We start from the raw sequence: 22489 nt of genomic DNA, 5'->3' as shown, positions 1-22489 counted from the left end.
CACCATTTGTATCAGAGTCCATCATAAACAGATATACTGGCTATCTCCTACCATCACAGTCATCATGATCATCAATATTTCAATGGTCAAAAATCAAGAGCTGAAATTCATCTAAAAATATTTTAATGTAGTAAGTGTGGCTATAGAACCAGTGCAACATAGAGGACACCCATCGCATAACCAACTTTACTGCTTAATCTTAACAGAGTTAAGCTACAGATGCAACGGATTTACCACAAGTTATTTGGTTAAATTAAATACTGCAGTTAGGATCATGCTGTTCAGAGTTGTTGTGGCTTTACAGTACCAATGCTCGAGGTGGCTGAGTTAATTTTGCTGTAAAATGCAAGTTTACAGAGAAAAATCATTTCGTATAGTATGCTGTATTCCGTTTCATGCCCAGTCACAATGATGAACTCTTAGACAAACACTATTTCAGCATTATGTTAATAATGCCAAAACACACAAATTTTAATGCCAAATTTACAACGTAATACAGTGCTTAACAAACAGATTTTTGTGTATGTTGGCTGAGTAATGCTGCACAGGACCCAGAAGCATCCAACCACTGCTCGTAGTGCGTATGAAGTAAACCACGCCGACAGGAATGCTTTACCTTCTGAAGGAATTCTTGTCCTAGAAGTTTGTGCCCCAAGCATAATGCGACATAAAATGAACATTAAAACTCTTGCCTCCAAAGTGAAGCAAAAGCGCTATGCCATTTACAAACTTAAACCAGCAAAACATCTGGAAAACAGAAGTTGTAATCGGTTGACCAAGCTGACAGAGCTCACTTACTGCACTGCGTGAGTAAGATTGAAGCTGTAAACAGACTGTAACCAGGTAAGGTTAATGCATCTACTCTGAATTTGAGCACAGAGTGAATATTAAAGCTAAGGACACTATCAGAGGTTTTATTTTTGTTTAAAGCCAAAATTGATAAAAATCTGGAAGCTGGCAAATCTTTTTTGTTCCCTATTAGCACATATTAACTTCTCCACTGTACACCAGCAGCACTGTTCTAAATACCTGATTCTGTTTAACGCTGCTTCAACATAAGTGGCTGGTAGAAAGTTGAGACAAATGAGCATCTGAAACTCCCTCTCTGGGGTGGTTTGCCTGCTCTTCCACTATCAGGTACAGGGTCTGACTGCTGCCATTGTTCTCCCTGGAAAACAAAGCACTGATGCATTCATTTTCAATTTCAGAATTTCTTCCAAATTAGATTTTCTTTGAAAGCATGCAAAGCAGTACTTTGGTATAATCAGACTGCAATCTGCCCATCACTGTGTCCTTTCTTCTTCTCCCTTCCCGCCCCCCCCCCCCCCTCCAAATCAAAGGTATTGCCCAAATGGTTGATGAGAAACTGATACCATTACACTCAGTTACATGAAGTCTGGCTACAAAGCATAAAGAAAAAAGTTTATCCCTGCCGCATATATTATTATTAAGTCTTTTTCCTGCATTTCAGAATGAACACATGCAAGCATACAGGGGTTTCTGTTTTGTTGGTTTTGTTGTCTTTTTTTTTTTTAAACAGGAAAAAAAGTTGTGCAAGACATAACTGAATAAACTTTTGTTTCATTTCAGAAAGATCTTATATTACCTACTCATTTATCTTTATAACTGAACGTGATAAAAATAAATCCATAGTAATAAAAAAAACCAAACAACTCAGTCTAACTGCTCTTTCAAGTATGTTTTTCCCCTCAAAGGAATTACATTAGCCCTAAACAGATAAAAGCTCATGTCACAATCATTAGGATTCAGACCATAGGCCCTGACCTCCCAGAACTGGACTCAGCCAGACCCGCTGAGCCCACAGGACTGGAAGCAGGCACACACGCACGCGTTACCCCACTCCTGAACTCCCTGACTCTGACTACATCCACTGTCACACCCCCATCACATCCCCACACCAGGAGAAACACACAGGAGACACAAAGTGATCTCGGACAGGTGGCACTGACTGAGCAACCAGGTGCAAATCTGATCTGTGCTGACAGAGATGCACCTTACAGACCTACTACGGTGGAAAATTTTTCCACAGCCCACCCTAAGAATTTTAGCCGTGGCAAATAACGTTTCCACGTGACAGCCTAAAACACATCGTAGTATTTCCTTCAGTCTGGAACTCACATCTCAAACAACTGCAATTACAGAGGCCAATGAAGAGTTAGAGAGGGGTTCTACAAGAGTTGGTCCCAGCACTGAACACTAATACGTACAAAAAAAGAAAAGGGACAAACTTCCAAGTCACAATTAGTGATGGCAACAGGTTCAACTTTTCTTTCTTCCTCTTTAAATTCACACCTCCTATCGATGCAAGAGAAAAGTGCAACTTTGCAGCATGTCTGTTCACATCAAGTTTTTCCTCAAGAGCACATTTTGCGGTAACAAAATATGGTCTATAAAGTTGCAAAGTGCACAAGCTGAAGGCACAGAGTACAAACACATAGGAAAGCAGAGTTCAAAATAACAAGAAAAAAAAACCCTGGAATTTAAGACTCCCTGACAGAAGATACACTTATATGGGACCAACTCTTAAAAGGTGACAATTTTTATACTAATGAACAAATACTGCAAAATAATGAAAATTTATTCCTATTATTTAATCAAAAGCTCCAGAAAATACCTTGAAGTTTAAAAACTAATACACTGACATGTTAACTAGGTTTAAGAACGTCCTTAATATTAAGAAAAGAGTGCAAAAAAGGTTCTTCCATTCTAATGCTTTTGGAAGCTGCTGATTTCGGCTGCCCATTCCCACTCTGAAAGGATTATTTTTCAAGGTGCGTTCCTCACAATAATTGTAGAGCAAGAACTTGTTGAGAGACTAGACCAAGGAGATATGTCTTTCAAAGTCATCCCAATCGTAGCAGCAACTGACATTATATGAAGAAGAGAGTCCAAAATTCTTCTTCGAGGCATAGTTCGTGTCAGAGCTCCAAGTATCATCAGTTGCCAAAGAAGGCTCCGGATATCACTTGTGCTCCTCCAGTGTCTGTTGTGGCTAGGAATAGAAGCTGATCCAGTATATTCACTATCTGTACCCCCTGGAGCTTGCACAAGCTGATGAGCCATCTGAAATCATAAAAAGAAAAAAGTACAAGATATTCTCTCATTAAGATTCCATCTTAAGCCCTTTGCCCTCTTTCCACAATAATCCTAAAAACAGAACTGCCTGCAAAACATTAACAGTGTAACCTGAAGATGATATTCCAAGTAAAGACTCAATGCATTTCAGTTAGTAATCAGCATTCAAAATAGAACTGTATGACATTTTATGGTCAGAAAGGAAATGAACATGCTCTGCTGAAAGGACAGGGAGAAACTGAGTGGAAAGAATGCAATAAAACGAACTTCAGTTAACAACAGCACCAGAAATAGATACTATCATCCAAACTCCAAGGCTATTTAACAAGCAGTCAGGATCCCATACTTAAATCCTAATCTAGAGTATATGGGGCTAGATTATCTCCTGGCAAAATATTTACACAGCACAAAATACAGAATATTTGACTAACTATACCCAGATTAGGGATGGATGTCTGCAGTAGAACCACTGACTGTGAACGGAAATAGAGCTCTTCCCTGTACCTCTTTCTCCCATTTCTTAAATCTATACTGAGGAAGTTAAGGGAGGAACAAAGTGAAAAATTTCACAGTTAAGCATGCAGCAAGAGACTTCATCTACAAACATAACGCGATTTCCCTGCTACATGATTTGAACATCTGCAGGCAAATACTGCTTTCAATACCTCAGTGATCCCAGGTTGCATGAGACACATAACGGAGGATTGCAGGTTGAAAAGCACAACCTCACCAAACTTCCTATTATATCAGCAAACAAAAACATTTATCACCAAAGAGTATTTTCTAATCAGAGATGGATTGGCTCATCACTTCATTGGTTGTCATGTTTTATCCTGTCCACATTGCAAGACTTTTCCTTAAGACTTGAACTGTAAACTTACATGAAAAAGAATCATCTTTGCCTTGGTACCTAGTGTACGTTAAAGGTAGCTGTGGGACTCTGACTGTTAGCCAGCTTCTGGAGTCACTAGGTTTGTATTATTACTTTGAACGCTAGAGGTTAGATGGTCAGATAGCTACGTGCTGAGGTGCCACCCCTGACACCTCGCTGCTCCCCAGGAACCCACGCTGCAAGACATTTGCAGTACATTGGAGAGCACACTTACAAGTCACAATAACACTGTTCTATTCCCTGTTTGTTCAGAACTTCACAGCACCCAGAGCAGACCTCTGCAGAACTACATCTGGCAGAGACCCATTGGACATCCCTTGATTTGACAGCAAACCACAGCTTACTGCTCAGAGAATACTCCAGAGCACTCAGCAGCTCTGTAGATCCAGCTGAACCCAAGTTTCCCTGAGACACAGGACTGTTGGGCAATACAGTCAACCCTCAATGAAGCCAAGAAATAAAGCCATGACTACCACCTCTTAAACTACCTATAAAGCCTGCTAATCTATCATAAAAGGAAATTAGATTTGTTATAAAGCACAAAACAGCACAGTTCAAAAGGAATAGTTGGGACAGACGCACAGATAAATATTCTTGCAGGTTGGGAGGAACTATACCCAGCTCAATACTGCCATTGGAGCTGAAGATCCATACTTACTGTACGATAACTCTTCTCCAGCTCTCTTCCGTGACTGGTCACCTCTAGGAAAGAGGAACAAGAGAGGTATGTTTGATTGCCAAAAGGAAAACAAAAAAAACCTCAGCACAATCAAATTCTTATTGACTTATATAAACAAACCACGAACAAAATGACTCCTAGATACTCAGATCACTGAAATAGTGATATTAACTTATTTACTTAATCAGTAAAAATAAGAAGTTCTACTTTATAGGATAATATTTTAACAAAATGAAGATAATACCATGGTGTATATAAGCACTTTCCTCAAGTCATGTATAAAGCTGAGCTACTTTCCTCAGTTCTATAAGGTCTGGTTGAGAAATCTTATAAATTTGAGAACCTAAAATACCCTGTCAATCTAAAATACTAAGGGGTGCCTGGAAGCACAACAAACAGACTAAGTCAGTCCAAGCTGACAGCACTTCCTCTGCAAGCAGAATACTGAAATAACCATAGAGTTCCATGGACAGGTCGACAACATTCCTCCTGAAAACCCAAAACAAAATTCCTACTCATGTGAGAAAAAAAAAAACAAACCACAATCCCCCCAAAGCCTCCTTTTGTTCTTATGCACACAAACTCTTTAATGCTGGAAAACCTTTGTTTTCACATTAGACTTGCTGTTGAAACTGTTGTGTACGGATGAGAGACTCCAACATATTTTCATCAGAGTAGTTATGATTTCACACAACTGCTGGAAACTGGTTGATATTCGGAGCTCTAATAATACAAAGTGTTATTCCTCTACAACCAGCCTTGGGGTGATAGACCTGCTGCATATACCTTGATTAAGGTCTTTCACAAGAGAAATACCACTGGGCAATTGACTTGCCTTCCCACTTTTGCAGCAACAGCCTATAATAGTGCTAATCACCTGACAACTTCAACTGCAGCCTGGCAGGCCATTAACACTGCTCAGGACACTTTGTTGTACTGCATTTCTCAGTGACTGCTGAGGAAGTGCAGCAGCAAGACATTTTTTGATGTAACTAGAGGAGAGCTGAGAACTCAGAGTAGAACAGACTTGACATGCCCCTTCATCACAAAAAAAACACAACCATCTTTTTGTACCTATATAAACATATAGCTATATATAGGAATATAACCTTATCATTTATAACCTTTCAGAATTATTTGATATTCCTGTACAGAGGAAGAAGCATATTACATCTTGAAAAGTGTTTCATGGCAAAGTGCATTTCAAATATCAATGCAAAATGTAATGGAGCAAATACATCAACTGTACTCGAGTTTTTATTCTACCTTTTAATGACAGACTGTAACTTAAGCATCGTGCATGCTTACTAGAATAACCAACTCCCTGACAATGCAACCCTATAAAGAATATTTTGCAAAACATTTTCTCCAGAGACTAAATGCTGTCAGTCAGTTATGCCACTGCAAAGTTGTATTTTGCACTTTTTATTTATTAAAATTGAAAGCAATCTACATCAAAAGAGCACAGGCTAGTGGAATTTTGTAGAGCCACAAAATATACATCAGTGCTCCCTCTGTGACTTCCACCAAAGCAGCTCAATAGCACAGAGCAACTGGCACAGCCCAGACTGAACAAGAAGAAAGGAAAATTTTCCACTGTCTCATCTACTGTTTGCTCACCCCTTCACCTCAGCTCAAGGCTCAGTCAGAAGGGAATCTCTCATTTAAAATAAATACCTTAGTGGTATAAATAGCTCTGGAAGTGGAATAAGGAGAAGTCACTAAATGACATTTTCAGGAACACCACGGAAAAAAATGTCAGCTTATAGAAAATAAAGGACCAACATAAAAGACTGAATAAGAACATGAGGCACAAACTACAACTGATCTGTTTCTTGACAATATTTTAAGATTTCCAATCTTCTGGTTTTTTGCTCCACCTGCAGGGTCAGTGGGCCTCAAAACATGCAAATTTAGGCCACATTTTAGATACTGAGTTTGGAAGGCTCTTTATTAACTCTCAAATAAATTCTTCAATACTTTACTTATACCTCTTTATGACCATCTTTATGGTCTGTCACAATTACTACAAAAGACTAGTAATCATTACCTAGTAAACCCATTCTGCATAAGTTCTCTTTGAAGTTTCTGGTCTTGAGCAGCATATTCCTGAAGCTCAGATTCCACAGCAGGGGGCAGAATGTTCGGGATGAACTTAGAAAATAAAGCTGGTGCCATCTGTACCCATTCTGTAAGAAGAAAGAAAAAATAATATACAGTTGGGATCATTTGTCAAATTTTTACTTTTTGGAAGTTAACGGCAGACTTAACACATATGTAAACAGCTTCTAGTATTTTGGATTTAAAAAACAAAGCCTTAGAATAAATATTCACACTCAAAAACAGATGCTTGTACGTAGATAAAGGATTTTTTTTTGTCATCAGCTGCACAATCAGAACGAAATTCAGTTCCTGTTGCATCTCAGGGATTATTGTATCTTTTAACTGGGTCTTCCTACCCAGTTGTGGAGAGGAAATTTCACAAGTTGTAGGAAGAGCCATACAGATATAAGACAACTACTCAAAATCTGGTGAGGGCCATGATACCACTCAAACTGAGAAGTAAACAGGCAACACAGGAAACAACTGAAATGGATTGTGAGGAAATCACAAGCTCAACATCTATAATATTAAGCATAAAACAACAAAACCACATGGGACTGTTTAAAAAATAATTCACTTTAATATTAACATATATACCCTTCCTTTCTGTGGTATTGAACAGTTCATTAAAATGATGCTCTTCATTTTTAAAATGTCATGATAATTCTGTTGTCATAAAAATAAATCTTGCTTCCTAAAAGTGATTTATCCACACATCTTGTAAATGGAGGATCCAATACATTCCTGGCTTGCATAAACACCAAACATTGCACTATAAAAACAGAGCTTTTCTGTAAAATATTCCACGCTCCTATTTCTATAAAAAGGTACTCCAAGGCAAAAATGAACTGAAGTTGGAACACTACAGTACTACTGAAAGAAGAAAGAAAGAAAGAGAAGAAGATCTGATTTGTTCATTTTGGCTGTTTTTCTGTTTGTTTCTTTGATTTTCTTTATAGGTGTAGAAAAATAACATAAGCCATTCTATTTCAGAATGAGTGTTTGAATTGGAAGAGATCTTAGAAAGCATCTTGTACATTTCAAGTTTCAGAAGGCAACCAAACCATTTCCTTTCCTGCTCCCAGAAACAGATAGGACTTGACAGCAAAACCACAGTACATCATTGGAGAATAAAAATACATTTTAACATTGCTAGAACTATGTATTTCTTTTACTAGCTGGTACTAGCAAAGTACTCCGTAAAGGTACCAGAGGTACTCAGGAGATAATTTAAGGTCCTGCAGGAAATAGTATCATTTAAATAATGGCTTCAGAGGATACACTGTCATTCATTTTATGTCAAAGATCTGACCTTTAGCAGGCTGCTGACAATAACTCTCATCATTTCAATACATCGCCTTCGAAACCTCTTTCATAACTGACTCATTAAAAAACCTTCTATCCCTACAGAACAGAAGAAAAAGATCTTCCTGCAGTCTTCAGAGAGTATGCCACTGTGTTATGTGGGTAAAAAATAAAACAAACAAAACACCACCACAAAACAACCCTGGTACCCACACAGTTACCATTCCGCTTTGTGCAGGTCACAGAGACAGACAGCAAAAACCACCAGGTCCTTGGACTCCTTACACAGTGCAATTATGACTGACAGGACACAACATGCAGTTGTATGGTAAATACATGTCAGATGTTCAGTGAAATATATCAGAACAACAGTACTGAGAGACTCGAGCATTTCTCTTTTTACCTGGTCTTAGTGTATACAGGCCTTTCACAATATTTGCCATGGTTGATGGAGTTATCTGAAAGGGTGTTGACTGAGCTTCCAAAAGTAAAGCTGAAAAAAAATTAAGAGAAGCATAATTATCCATGTTCCTAATTTAAAAAGGAGGGTTTTACTCTCATACTTTAGTCTGCAAGAAATACAGTAATTATGCCCTTTTTGTTATAAGGTGTCCTCAAAGGAAACAGCCACCTACCTGAACTTAATCTTATTAAAACCTCATATGTCTGTAGAAGTATTCTGCCCAAATTAGGTAAGATGAACACATGAAAAGTTATTTTTCCCTTCTTAGAGAGGCATTTGGAGCTGAGAGGTAAAAAATAAAAAAAAAAAGCCCTCTCTCCCACCCACTGCAGTGAACACCTGGAGAGTTACAAATTCTTTCATATTATTTAGCACCTTGCCTATAAAACTAAGGCTGTATTGGAAACCCATGAATGAAGCAGTGCAGCAAAAATAAACTAGAAATTAAATGAGTCATTTGTCCTTTTAAGCCAAAGGAAACATTGCTATTTCATTCTTGATACCTACGCTCTGTAGTAAACACTGCAATAACTGCACATTCTTCTAGGAGAAATAACTGTCAGTAGCAGATCTGGATCACTCGTGCAAAGCCAGACCTGAAGCCTGCACTGCATTTCTTTGAGGTTTGTACTTACATTTGAGTTACAAAAATAACAAATAATAATAATAATAACGCTATGGTTTCAACCAGCTGCTGCCTCTCAGGTTTTGTGCTTCTACGAAGCACCTGAACAGTACATAAACCCTCACAGAAGAGAAGTGATGGTTACAACTCTACCTAAAGGGCATATGCTCACACCTACACACACTGCAGTCTCTGGCTTTCAAACATCTTTGCTTCTCCCGTTCTAACTTCTGTACCCGTCACTATAGTACTTAACAGAAGAAAAACCTCTGATACCATGTTCTGCTCTTTCTGAACCTGTGTAAGTGGCTCAAAGAGAAAGATTACTGAAGAAAGTGGTTTTTTTGTTTTTTTTTCTAACCTCTCATTCCAAGTAATCAAAGTTGTTAAATAGAACTGTTACAGATGAATTTATTTTACTCAGAACTATCTTCTAAGTGCTTGTTCCTTCCAGCTGAAGCCTTGAGGTGGTGAGGGCATGTGATTTGCTTTGTAATGACATATTTACAGCCTATTTCCTACTCATCAAACAGTCTCCTGGCAGCCAAGAAAGCTACAAGTTGTTATGTTAAAACTGGCTAATCCTCTGTAAAAAAAAAAAAAAAGATACATAGATAGACAGTCATAGACAATCCATGCAGTGTGTATGGGGCAGCCTGGGCTCTGCAACCTGCTGGTGCCCACTGCCTCTTTTGTCACCACTGACAAAAGCCTGGCTCCTTTTTTATTGCACCCCCTCAGACAGAAGGGTAAGGTCACCACCCAGCCCACACCATTTCCAATATGCAAAGATATCAATACCTGAAGGATGAACAACACAAGCATAAGAACAGATATTTTCAGAGTGATTTCCATAAGAATGAGTTAAGACTCCAAATGCTTCCAGACAGGTCTGAAAATCTTAATGCAGATTTATAGACAAAAATTTAAGTACATCAACATCTGTGCTTTGCACAGAAACTCACCTTCAGCTCTGCAACGGAACCTAACCACTTCTTACCCAAACTTTTAATCCTTTATTACCTCTTAAGAGCACTGCTTATACCTAAGGATGAGAAACAGTTGTGCCAGTCACACCGAAGATGCTATGCTGTTATTTTACAATCTTGACCTTACAAGAAATCTTCGGATATGTAGACTTCAATTCCTGCTTTGTAGAGCAGTTAATGAGAATCCAAAATACCAAAGCTGCATGGGCTCCTTCAACCCTTGGCACTGTCTGCCCAGAGAAGCGTGGATCCCCCCATCCCTGGAGGTGCTCAAAGCCAGGTTGCGTGGGGCCCTGCGCAGCTGATCTGGTGGGGACAATCAGCCCACAGAAAGTTGGGTTGGAGCTCAATGATCTTTAAGGTCCCTTCTAACCAAAGCCAATCTGTGATTCGATGACCCAGTGCCAGGAGGCAGCATGCACAGAGAGCAGGGCGAGGCAAAGCCTTGGGTGAGTGACAGCAGTAATGACTCCATGATACTATCTGACCACCTCCGCAGTGCTTTTGAACTAATATTGCATCTTACAGACTCAGTAACCAGTATGTAAAGAAGTTAATTAAGCTGCAAATAGACTTGAAAATAACTCACGGCAGATTCAAAGAAGAGGAGCGTGGGTTCCCATGATGAAACGCCTTGAGTGCAGGGAGAGATATGAGATGCTCTGGAACACTGCTAACCTGAGGGAAGCTGATACCCATAAGGGCCTCAGGATTTTTGTCAAGGATCCTGCAGCCCTTCAGACACTCTGCGGTGACCAAGTTTTTCCACCACTCCATAGAAGTGCTCACATAAACCTTTGTTAATGAATGGGCTAAGTTACTTCCTAATTACAGGGGCACCCGGGGCAAGGCCAAGGACCCAATGATGAAATGAGTAGTAGATGATACATTGCAAGTCCACACTCAACTGCATATAACTCAAGACTTACTAGCAAAAAGCTAAGAGTTAACTATTCAGAAAAAATCTTTGTGTCCTTCAGCATTTCTTCGAAATAGTTTCTCTGCTTGGCAAATGTAATTTTTCTAGGAAAACAGTGCAGCTTTGTATATCAGCTCACAAGATCTTTAAAATAAAACATTCTAACAAATCATGCTTAAGCCTGGCTTAAGTAGATGCGTTCAGCAGTGCTTTAAAATCATCAATTCTTAACAGGAACAGAACTGAGTGCTTAACTAAGCTACAAAATAAATGTATTAATGAGGTTCTTATTCTACCATGCAAAGTGTACTCTTTAGTACTTAAATTTAGTAATGTATACAATATTTATAGTACTTGGCAGAATAACAACTGACATTCCCGTGGAATTGGATCCCTCCCACTGCTCTAAGTGAGGAATAAATGAGAAAAGCAGAGATATAGAGCAATAGAAAGGGAGTTACTGCCAGTGCAGTTTAAACAAAGCTTACTAGCAGAGGCTTACCTGGCACTTCTGCCCTTTTTAAATATCATCAGGTCACACACAATCAAATCAATAGTATAATAAATTACTTCTCTCTCAGTTGAATCACACTGGATTCACCTGATCCCATCCACCCTTCTACTTCTCCTTCATGATGTCAAGATTCATCTTGGTTTCAAATCACAGTCCTTACTCCCAAACCCAGTCCATGCAAAGCATCCCGCTAAAGGCAACAAAACAGGAAGAGAATTGCTATGAATGGAGTCCACAAAACGTGGATGTAGGTCGCTTGGTTGTTTTGTTACTGGTTGATTGGACTTTTAGTTCTGTTTCACAAGCCCGCTGCCTGTTTTGCTATTAAATGAACTTACAAAGCTTGATCATGTATTACTTTTCCATTACCTTAACCCAGATACAATCGAATAGAATAGACAGACAGCCCAACAAAGACAATCTGACTGACCTCTTCATGGCTAACCAAACATAACACCTGTGATTAAGGGCATTCTCATGTGCCCTTATGATCATATTAGGGCATTATCATCTCTCAGTATTTCTACACATTAATCACTGATTTAGACCTTCAAAAGCATTCTGCGTGAAAGCGACCTTTCCTCTGGCTTAACCCTCACTTTGGCAGTTACACCAAATCCCTCACGATGCTGCATTCGTATTTCCTTAAATCAAACAGAAATAGTTTTTGTTCATTTAAATTCATTAGAAGTCTGAAATGAGTTAAATCATAGGTTAGAGAAAAACATGAAAAAGCTGGATCTATTACTAAGCATTTGCCACTAGGCATTTTAACAAAGCCACAGATTACCTAAAAATATTCACAGTATAGCCCAAAAGCTTTATTAAATAACTAATGAAAACACTACAAACTAAAGCTTTCAAGTCTTAATCACACGGAAAATATTCAGTGCTCTTAAAAAATAAATATGAAAAACAAAGCTATAAATGGAGAAATGTGGACTTTTGGATTTCTGTAATTGGAGAAGTGATGTTTTCGTGTTTACAGTTTTATGAAGGCTTAGAGAAACTGGAACATTTTTGCTGTTCCTTTTCCAAGGAGCCAGGTTAAACACAACAGCCATTACTTGAGAATAACGTTTCTGATCAAAAAATTTCCTTGCTTTGTGGTGCTGCAACATGAAACAAGAAAAATAAGAAACACAACTGCAGCTTCTCAATGAAACTTAGTTCTTTTTAATTAAAAGTTTACTTCAGTGACAAAATGCATGTAGTGTTATTTAAAGAACACGAGTACAGAGTACCTGCTAACAGTACTGCTACCAGTATGGTTACACTACAGTTACCAAATCACAGCTACCACTCCAGCACTGTTATCACTCTTAAACTGGTGGGTATTCCTCTTGATTATTTCATCAGGTCTGTGGAGCACAAAGAAGATTGGTAGCTGAAGAAGTTATTCTGTATTGCCCCTGAGAGTGCAGAAGTGCACTCTGAGGTCTAAGAACAAACTGACATAAATATGTCACTTCAATGTCTTAAAGAAGGAATGGCTGATTATCCTGCAATAGCAGAGCACACTTGGAAAAGAAATGGAACATAACTGCAATTAGTGGTCATTACCAATCGCCTGTGTCTTCCAATATTTGGAAAGAAGAGCAGAGATTTTTAATGACAAACTCAAAAATAGATTGCCTCTGAACAAAAAAGTACTGTTTTATGGTTTGGAATGGAAATTTGAAATTGATGCAATGGAATTATACTATTTGCCTACATACCTTAACCCAGAAATTAAACACTGAACCAAATCACAATTCTTTGACTTCCAGCAAAGAACTTGACAATACATGCATTCTTTCCCCACATCTTGAGAAGGACTTTGTTTCATTATTATGTTTCACATTATAAATTTTTATTTTTACTATGTTTTATATTATTATTATTTATAATATAACAGAAGCCCTACAATTCTCGTAAAATTTACTGTCAGGTACACTGGGATGGGTCAGTGTTTCCTCCTTCTAACTGTTACCTTGCTTTATTTTTAAAACCTTTGGAAAGGAATCTTTTTATCTCATTTAACCTATCTACATACCCACGCTCACTCTTCAGACACAGAAAGTCTCTCCACAAGGGAGTTATTCTCCCTTTTTCCTTTTTTCCAATTTCCTTTTAAGGAAACCTACCATATGTTTCCATATCAAACTTAAAAAATAAGAAATACTTTTATGAAGGAGAATAAAATTGCACAGATTCTCTTCTGCTGTTGATTTTGCACACAAAGGGAAAGCAAAGCAGTGTATGGGGCAGAGAAGCATGCAATATGTTACAGAAGGAAAGTGCTTCAGCAACTGAGTGGTACTTTTTTCTTTTTATACCACACTGCTTCTGCCATTACAGCTGTTGTGTCTCTATGAAAAATAAGTGATTTCAAATGCTTAAGGGCACATTCTACATTAATGCTTTAGTTCAGATTAGAAGCATACTTTTGAAGCAAACTCACTGATCACCCCATTTACTGCACTTTGGTTCATACGACAGAGGTGCCTTGGAGCACAATAATTTAATTCTTTTGGTGTAAAATTGAACCAGTTGTGCTCAAACCCTCAAATAACATTCCATCCATGGGAACAGGCATAACCAAGTGTGAAGTAAAACTCCCCAAAATGCACATCAATGTAAACCAACACTGGGTCCCCAACAGCAGAAGATTGGCTGTTTGCACTCCAGATCTAATCACTTGACAATACATTCATAGCTGAAACTGTAAAAGAAGATAAATTTCTTCAGAGTAAGTACACACAGCATGTAAAAAGCTGAGGGCAAAGCTTTCTGAAAAAGCAGAAAAGTAGAGCACTTCTCTCTTTGCAGGGAATTTTCTCCTCTGTCTGGAGTTGAGGTGATGATAGGCTGCTTCTTTTAAGCAGGTTTTTTGAGATCAATGTCAGAATGGAAAAAATACACCAGCTGAAGGAAGGAAATGAGCTGATGCATCACCTTCTTGTCCAACTGCCAAAGGGAGAAGGCATGGAGAGTAAATGAAAAACCAGCACACAAACCTGAAGCCCACGTTATCTGTCATAGCTGGACTCCAGGCTACGAACCTGGCTCAGCCAGTCCTTATCTCAACCTTCTGTACCACCATTCTTCTGGAGTATTCACAAACAAAAGCTTCATCTAGAGTCATGACACTACAGAACTTATGCCATAGCAGTAAGCAGCCAAATAGATGAGGGTCCCTTGCTTCACTGCCATTATGGTGTTTCTGGAGACAGTAATACTCATTTGCTAGCTACATAGGGCTGTACGTGCCAGCACACCTTCCCAGCTTAACCACAGCCTAAACACACACCTCTGCAAGGCAAACAGACACCAATAATTGCAGCAGGGAACAACAGCCACAGCTTCATTCATTTTCTGTAATTTTCTATTACATTTGCACCTGCTGCAAGAAGCACACTGCACAAGCTCATCATCAGAAGCTGTTAGCAGCTCTTTTCAGCTCCCAGGTGAACTATTCTGGTACCTTTCAGAAACCACCCACAGCAGAAATATCTTTCCTGACACTTTAAAGGAAGAATCTTTTCCAACATAAATTACCCTTCTCTTGAAGTGTTTCTCCACAACCAAAAAATAAATGTGGGAGATGAAACAGCAAAATCTCTTCACCTAAGCTGAATCCAAGTGACAGATCTCTTCCTAAAGCTACTTTTCTCTTTATGAAAGCTACCCATTTCTTTTCCTCTTAACACTGAGAAGCTGAGACCTGGTCAACTTCCAGAGCAGGACTCCATCCCAACACTCCCTTCCTTTAGGTTCTGTTAAGACAACAGGGGTAATTCAAACCAACTGCTCTATCCACCAAGCAGAAACAACAGAAACTGCTAACAGAACAAAATGAAAGAGCTATTATGGAGCAACCTTGCTTTTGGCACCAAGTTTATGAACTCTTTAAGTGGAAGAATAAGTTACATTAAATTATATATAAGCAAATAACAGTTAAAACCAACCTCCACCTCTGACTTTTACAAATTTCAAGTGCTAAAATTAGGCAAACATCAGGAGTTGTGAGCCATAGTAGATACCATCTGCATTATTTATTTTAACTTCTGAGGCTTCTTGTAAATAGGATGCTTTATCTTTGTTCTATTCATTTGAGTAGTTCTGCACATCACGACTTCTCCCAAGAGATTTCATAGAGCACCCTTATCAAAAAGAGCCAGCTTTAGGCCTCATCAGGAAAATCACCAGGTTATTTTCACATACTTGGTATGCATCCACTTAAATTTGAAGAGCACTGACTTGATAAACATGTGAATGTAAACATACTTCACAAAAAACACAACCATGTGTTTATGTAATTTACATACTGACAATAGCTGCTCAGAAGTGCTCTGAAGCCTCTCTTTCCTCCATGGAAAATAAAAAAAAGAAGAGAGAACCAAGCTTTGCACAGAAGATCTGTCCACTTACACCACATTTTTCTTCTGCAAATACAGAATTCTCTCTTCCATCAGAGGTGATCTAATTTCTGCAACTAAGCACTCAGACACATTCTGCATTCTGTCAGGAGCTCCTCTCCTGCTTTCAACCATGCAGCACAAGGACTCGGATGCCCTGGCAGCCTGAGCAGTACCAAACACTAGGAAACAGTTGAAGTGTCAGGGAAGAAGCATAACTTACTTCTCTCTTTTAATCTGAAATAGAGAAGGAACTTGTAAATGGAACTGAAGTCTCCTCACAGTCCCTCCCTGAACAGCCTCTGCTGCCAGGCTCCTAACAAGGAGCTACCAAAACACCTGGGAGAAACAGCAACAAATTCAAGAGCAGGAGTTACTATTTCCTTTGTATCTAGATCACGAGCTGATTCAACAAATGTTTTCGTGCTTTTCTGCAGGACAGACTTCCTTATGCTAAGCACACCCAGAACTCAATTTGCGTATAGATTACAGATCATGGAAATTGATTTCCTACTATGCTCCTATGTTACTTCCTATATATGGTTCCTATGTTATTTCTCTCCTTCATAAGACACAAACACTTTCCTGTTGAACCAAATCCGTATAAAATGTAAGAAAACAGTATGACACATTGAAAATGACATACGAAAGTAATAAAAACTACACATATATATTCTATTTTCATAGAGCTCTCACATTCCTGAAAATTAAGGAAATATTAACCTTTCTGGTACGAGTATCAACAAGCTACAACAGCTGAGAAAACAATACATCACTAGAATTTCTCTGTGCCTCAACAGCATTATACACACTGTGCATATTCAGTAATTTCCTTGCAACTTGCTCACAAGTTTGGCATTTTATTTAGCCTACTTTATCTCAGCATAAAGATCCCACCATTCAAGGTTTAACCAAGTCAGGTCACAGTTAAGAGTTTATGCAAATCTGAGGAGGAAAACAATAATGAAGTAACTTTAATAAGCTGAAAGTAGACTGCAATGAAATCCAAGAAAGGTCCTTGTTTAAACAACACTCTATATATAGAGCAGCAAGACAGCTGACATTATTTTTCAAGGTTTTCCTTCAATTTTACTTCTGTAATTATGACAGATGTGGAAGAGTACTTCTTTTTTTCCCCTTTCATTGCAACACATTATCTGTAGCTTCTATTTGATTCTCTTATGACAGTTCACAGAAAACTAAATACAAAGCAACACATCTGACATTACTTACATTCTGGAGATTTGATTAAAAGTCTGACCTTTACTTTCTCACAGAAAAAAAAAAATCATTAATATTTTCATTGCCAGGAACACCACACACTTAAATCTAATGTCAGCTGAATTGTCCGTGATCTTGTTGGAAGAATCATCATGCCATGTATCACTAGATGCCTTTGGTCCAAAGTAAAACATTAGGTGATGGATGGACCTTCCTCACTGACCTCACATTATCTAGGTGAAAATGTGAATTTCCTAGGTTTCCCTAAACCCTTCAGTCAAAGAAGAAGGACATTACTGACCACGAAATAAGAAAGAAAAGCCAACACTTAGCACATATCATCTGGGTGCAGCATACACACAGTGACTGCTGCAAGATAAAAGAAGAGGGTAATGAAAACACTGACACGACAACAGGACTCCTCCAAATAATAGAGCAATTGTGACTTCATACAAAAAACCTTTTAAAAATAACTGTTGACATGCCATTTATTCCTTGATGTGGTATATCAGAAATTACAAATTTTGTAACAGAGACCCAAGTTTAATACACTTAATTTTCAAATGGTAATGAAAAATGACATGGAAGAAACAACACTCCTTTCTATGCCTTCCAAAGGAATTGATGCTTGAGCCCTCTCAACTATTTGCCATTCTCTATTTGCTGTGGATTTCTGCAGTATCTGAAAGCACTGAAGTTTTCCAGACAGTCATAATAAGAAAAAGTCAATAAGGGTACTTACGCATTAGGTTGTAAATGTGCTTTTCTGCAACATGTTCCGTAAACAGCTTTATAAGGTCATCTTTTAAGTCTCTGTTAAGCTTGGTTTCTATGTAAAATTTATTCTGGAAAATAAGACAGAAATATTAATGGTTGGTTTTCATAACAGGAAATGAAGTTAACCTTTTTACTCCTGAATAAATGAGCTTATTTTTAAAGCTGTAGAATATATAAAATGCAAAATGCTTCCTTGGTGCCTGCTTTTATATTACATAGAACAGTCCTGCACAACAAACAAATACGTATTTAAAATTAAGACTACATGTGGTACTGCAACATTAATGAAGTTAATTATCTACAGATGTTTGTTTTAACGTATCTACCGATACATCTAAGTATTGCTCCACATGAGAATCTGTAGAAAAAAAACAAACCAGAGCATTCTAGAACATTATAAATGCTATAAAAAGCAAAATTGGGCTGGATATCACATTTAAAATATAGTGATTAAGCCATTAAAATAGGTATATGACGATAATAAATTACCAGTAGAGCTATCCACTCTTGGGGCTCATTGATAATCTGAGAGGACAGATACTCAAAATTAATGTACTGTGGAAATAAGCAATATATACAAACCTATATTAAACTAAATTACATTAAAAATTTTAGAATTCAATTATATTGACTCATTCAGCACTAATAAATTTGTCTCCTCAACTTTCATAAGAAATTCTATTCATGAGTTCCATGAGAGACTTTAAACCCCATGCACTACTTGGCATTACTCCCCAGTTCCAGGTCTTCAATTATTAGCAAGATTTCCTGACCATATTTTACTTGTAGGCATTAAACACTTGAAAGTGTAGGGTTTTTTTTTCAAGAAAAATCTCCTGTCACTTCAGTACCAACTTGGAAATAGGCCAACTAAACCCATCTGAACAACTTGCAAAGTACTACATAGCCATGCTACTGCAAAAATCAACTTCATCTAAAATTATGTACAAGAATATTTAAGTGATAAATATATTGGAAGAGGGAATATCTTAAGGGAGAAATGTTTTTAACAACTTAATTCTGCATCAGCAACAGCCTTTGGTTTGAGTTAGGTCAACGCTCCCCACCCCATTTGGGGGTATTAGAAGAAAGAGAAACCTATGGTCAATTTATTCCCCTGATGATGTTCAGGTTTTCGTTGCAGCAAAAGACAACAAACTTAAGCTCTAAAGAAAAAATGAAAACAAAGGTTTTGCACACAGAATAATCTGCCTTGTAAGGAATGGCCTTTTTTCCCACCAATGGTTAACTGCCACTGCAACAAAAATTCACAGCACTAGAAGAAGCTCTCCTACATGTTTTCTAGGCAGCGCCAAGCTACACACTGTACTTCAGTCTTACATCAGCCTGACTTCTTAAAGCACCTCTACAGCAGCCACTGACCTCAACATCTAGCTAAACACAGCACCCTATGAGCCAACAGAGGAGACACTACCTTCTTTATTTTCATAGCCTCAAAACCTTCTTACATTAAATGCAGCTGACAGAGGCGTGCAAAAAAGTGATGCTATTTTCTTGCTAGAGACTTGACAAAACCTACAGCAAGTAATTCATTTCCAGTCCAGAGTGCTGAAAGGAGACAGCAGAATAAGTGTCTCATTTTTGTCAGTGGAAAGCCAGGAACACTTTTCACATAAAATGTCACTGCCTTGGCTCTATCAGTATTGCTCAAAAAGTAAGTTAACTGCAAGATTTAGCAGACAGGTAAAGAAATAGTAAATAGATACCAACACCTGAGAATTGGATATGACACAAGCTTTTCTTCTACAAACCATCTTGACTAACATCAGAAGACATGATGCTGTTAATATCATTAAAAGGAGAGGAAAACACACTTCAGAGAGAACAAACCAACAGAACATGAGTGTTTATTACCTCCTTCACTCGTGTATACAAACATATCCCTGTGCATGCACACACACAAAATGCCCCCTAGCTAATAAGCAAGTGCAAAGCCACTCAGTAAGAACATTCTAGAGGCAATGACAAAAAAAAAGGTCTAATCTCAACTAACCTAAATCCACAGGGTTCACAAGAATTAGGCCCACCTCATACCACAGAATAACAGATTTTTATCTACCCAACTACAATTAGCAATCAAGAACTTATCTTCTGAACACTGATTTTAATTTTTCTTTAAGTACGTGATCTTTATTCATTCATATGCGCAGTAGGCTGTCATATGTACAGGCTGTAAGCATCTAGAATAGCATGATTTAGACTTACTGAGCATATGGAATACAATTATTTACTTGGTATTACTCTTGGGCATAAAGACTCCTGTGCTAAGCTGACTTCTAGCTTCATTTCCTTCATCTGCATTCCTGTAGCAGAAGGTTTGAAACAGTTTAAACCCACTGAATTTAGAGTGAAAAGAGTGATCTGGTTCTCCATGGTCTCTTCTTGAAAAGTTCAGTGTAGCAACAAATGTAGCATTACCATTAGAGAAAAGAAAACCAGTAGCTTCTAGCAAAGAAAGACCTCTTAATTGTCACCCCTGGCTTGGTCATCAAAAAAAGCAGGTTAAGAAAACCCCCATCCTATGTTTCCACCATTCACACAAGAATATGGTTTGGTGCAGACCAGCTAAGAGAAGAAAAGCACTGCTGCTGATTTCAAAAGCACAGAACAGAGTCCTAAGGCTAATTACATCTCCTGTGGCCAACAAAAGGCAAAAATATATTCCAGTTGTACTGAAAACCTTTATATTTTCCTTGATTTTTAAACATGTAACGCATGTCTAAAGTTTTCCAAAGCATTAATATAACCATCCCTTCAGAACAAAGTTTATTATTCCAAATCTCAATTAAAACAATGACATCACCACCAAATAAGTCAAATGCCAATGTTTTCAATAAAAAGCCAGAGTCCAAAAATTTAGTCCACTTCCATTAAATACTTCTTGGAAGTATCTATTAAACAAACTGCAAAGCTGTAATTTATACTGGAGAATAACTAGGCTTTCAGCTCCTGCAATTGTTCTGTAATTTTATTTTCTTGTCTGAATAAAGGAAACTGCTGCTGCATGAGAAAAAAAAATCAATTAGATGCAATAATGCAAAACTGCAGAACTAGCTGTATGTAGAAATACTTCCTAATATACTCAAATGAACAAAGAAAACAACTTGCATCCCTTCTTTTCCAGCAGCATCTTCCACGTCACGTGCAACTGCTTAATAAAATATACCTGGGAAAATGTTTGAATCTTAACTTGATATTATCCTTCAAAAGCAACTATATAGCCGAGACAAATCAGCACTGCATTTGGAATATAGAGGAACTAGCACAGAAGTCACTCTCTGACCTACTCTCATTTGCAGGAATGGTTTTACTGCCTGAACAAATCACTACTCTCTCTTTACAGATATTGCTCCTTTAAAATGTCAGTGTACTTATAATGCTTTTTGTAAGAATTCTATTTTACAATTATCATGCAAGTACTCATTTTACAGATCTGTTTATTACTCTAACAACTTTGACTATATTCATGTATCAGTTAGACTCAAACTCTAAAAGTTAATAAGTTAGAAAATAAACACTTCTCATTGGAAGCCATCTAAGCTGTGGACAAAGAAGGATATGGAAATCTATTCAATTATACCTTGTCTATCTATACAGGCAAGGCATACAATGATGAAGACAGTGTATGTCTACCGCAAACGTTTTTGGATGTTATAGGTACTGTAGTCTTAATTTTGAAGGAGATGCTGAGACAGAGGTGAGCATTCAATAAAGTACATACCTGAGCATCCTATCTCCATTTGTAAGCATATACTACAATGAGGTATTAAATCACGACAGGATAATTATCACCATGAACACATCCCTTAGCTTACACAAGATGCTGCAGCAACTGGATTTTGTTTTGCATTAACTACAGCAAGAGTAGATTAGAAGAAATGCTGTTCAAGAAAAACAGCTTTCTCTTTAATGCAACAAATCTATACAGTGAAACCATGCCAGAGGACTGTAGCAAAATACTTGGTTTCAGGTATACCCACTGAAACATAGGTCATCCTGAAAGAGACTGCTTCTCAAACATTGGGATGCTGCCAATCACAAATAAGTTTTGAGAAGTTGAGGTTACATTACATAATCAAAAGCACTTTTTTTTTTTCTTAAGAATTTATTTGCTAAAACCTTTAATTTAGATTTTTATTTCTAAGCTATGTCAGTGTAAGGATAATTTCTGGGAGGAAGGTAACCCAAGCTTTAATTATTCATTCTCAGTTAAAAAAGCAATAAGAAATGTGGCATTGAGACCAGTTATGCAATTTACAGATTTTTTCAGAAATACAGAAGACTTCATAAAGTACATTATCTGCACAACAGTCAGTGCCTTCTGAATCTCTGCAAGTATGCCTAGCGTAGCCATGAAGGTAAGTTTACATACATTCAGTCAATACTCAATTGCTTTATCAACCAATAAATACATTTCAAAGAGGTATTTGACAGAAAATGTCTACCTTATCTTAATTTGTGCAATTTAAAAGCAATTTAAAAGCA

General features: G+C 37.7%; 1 protein-coding gene across 3 annotated transcripts in view; it reads right to left on the bottom strand.

Annotated features, from left to right (window-relative positions):
* Positions 1 to 1313: 1313 nt before the first annotated feature.
* CACUL1 (CDK2 associated cullin domain 1) overlaps positions 1314 to 22489 on the bottom strand; it is a 40626-nt gene continuing 19450 nt past the window's right edge. For 2 of the 3 annotated variants that reach the window (XM_065746412.1, XM_065746415.1), the window contains 5 exons: positions 17949 to 18051; positions 8479 to 8568; positions 6718 to 6856; positions 4647 to 4690; positions 1314 to 3084 (listed from right to left, as the gene is read on the bottom strand). In XM_065746412.1, the coding sequence (XP_065602484.1) occupies positions 3044 to 3084; positions 4647 to 4690; positions 6718 to 6856; positions 8479 to 8568; positions 17949 to 18051 (417 nt within the window). In that variant the 3' untranslated portion in view covers positions 1314 to 3043. The remainder of the gene's footprint in view (positions 3085 to 4646; positions 4691 to 6717; positions 6857 to 8478; positions 8569 to 17948; positions 18052 to 22489) is intronic. The other variant, XM_065746413.1, reaches the window with a different exon arrangement.

This window comes from Cyrtonyx montezumae, unplaced genomic scaffold (genome assembly GCF_038088225.1).
Source record: "Cyrtonyx montezumae isolate F1298 unplaced genomic scaffold, pur_monq_1.0 scaffold_4, whole genome shotgun sequence".
NCBI classification, from domain to species: domain Eukaryota; kingdom Metazoa; phylum Chordata; class Aves; order Galliformes; family Odontophoridae; genus Cyrtonyx; species Cyrtonyx montezumae.
Note: the sequence above shows the minus strand (reverse complement) of the source record. Positions and strands in the feature narration are given on the sequence as shown.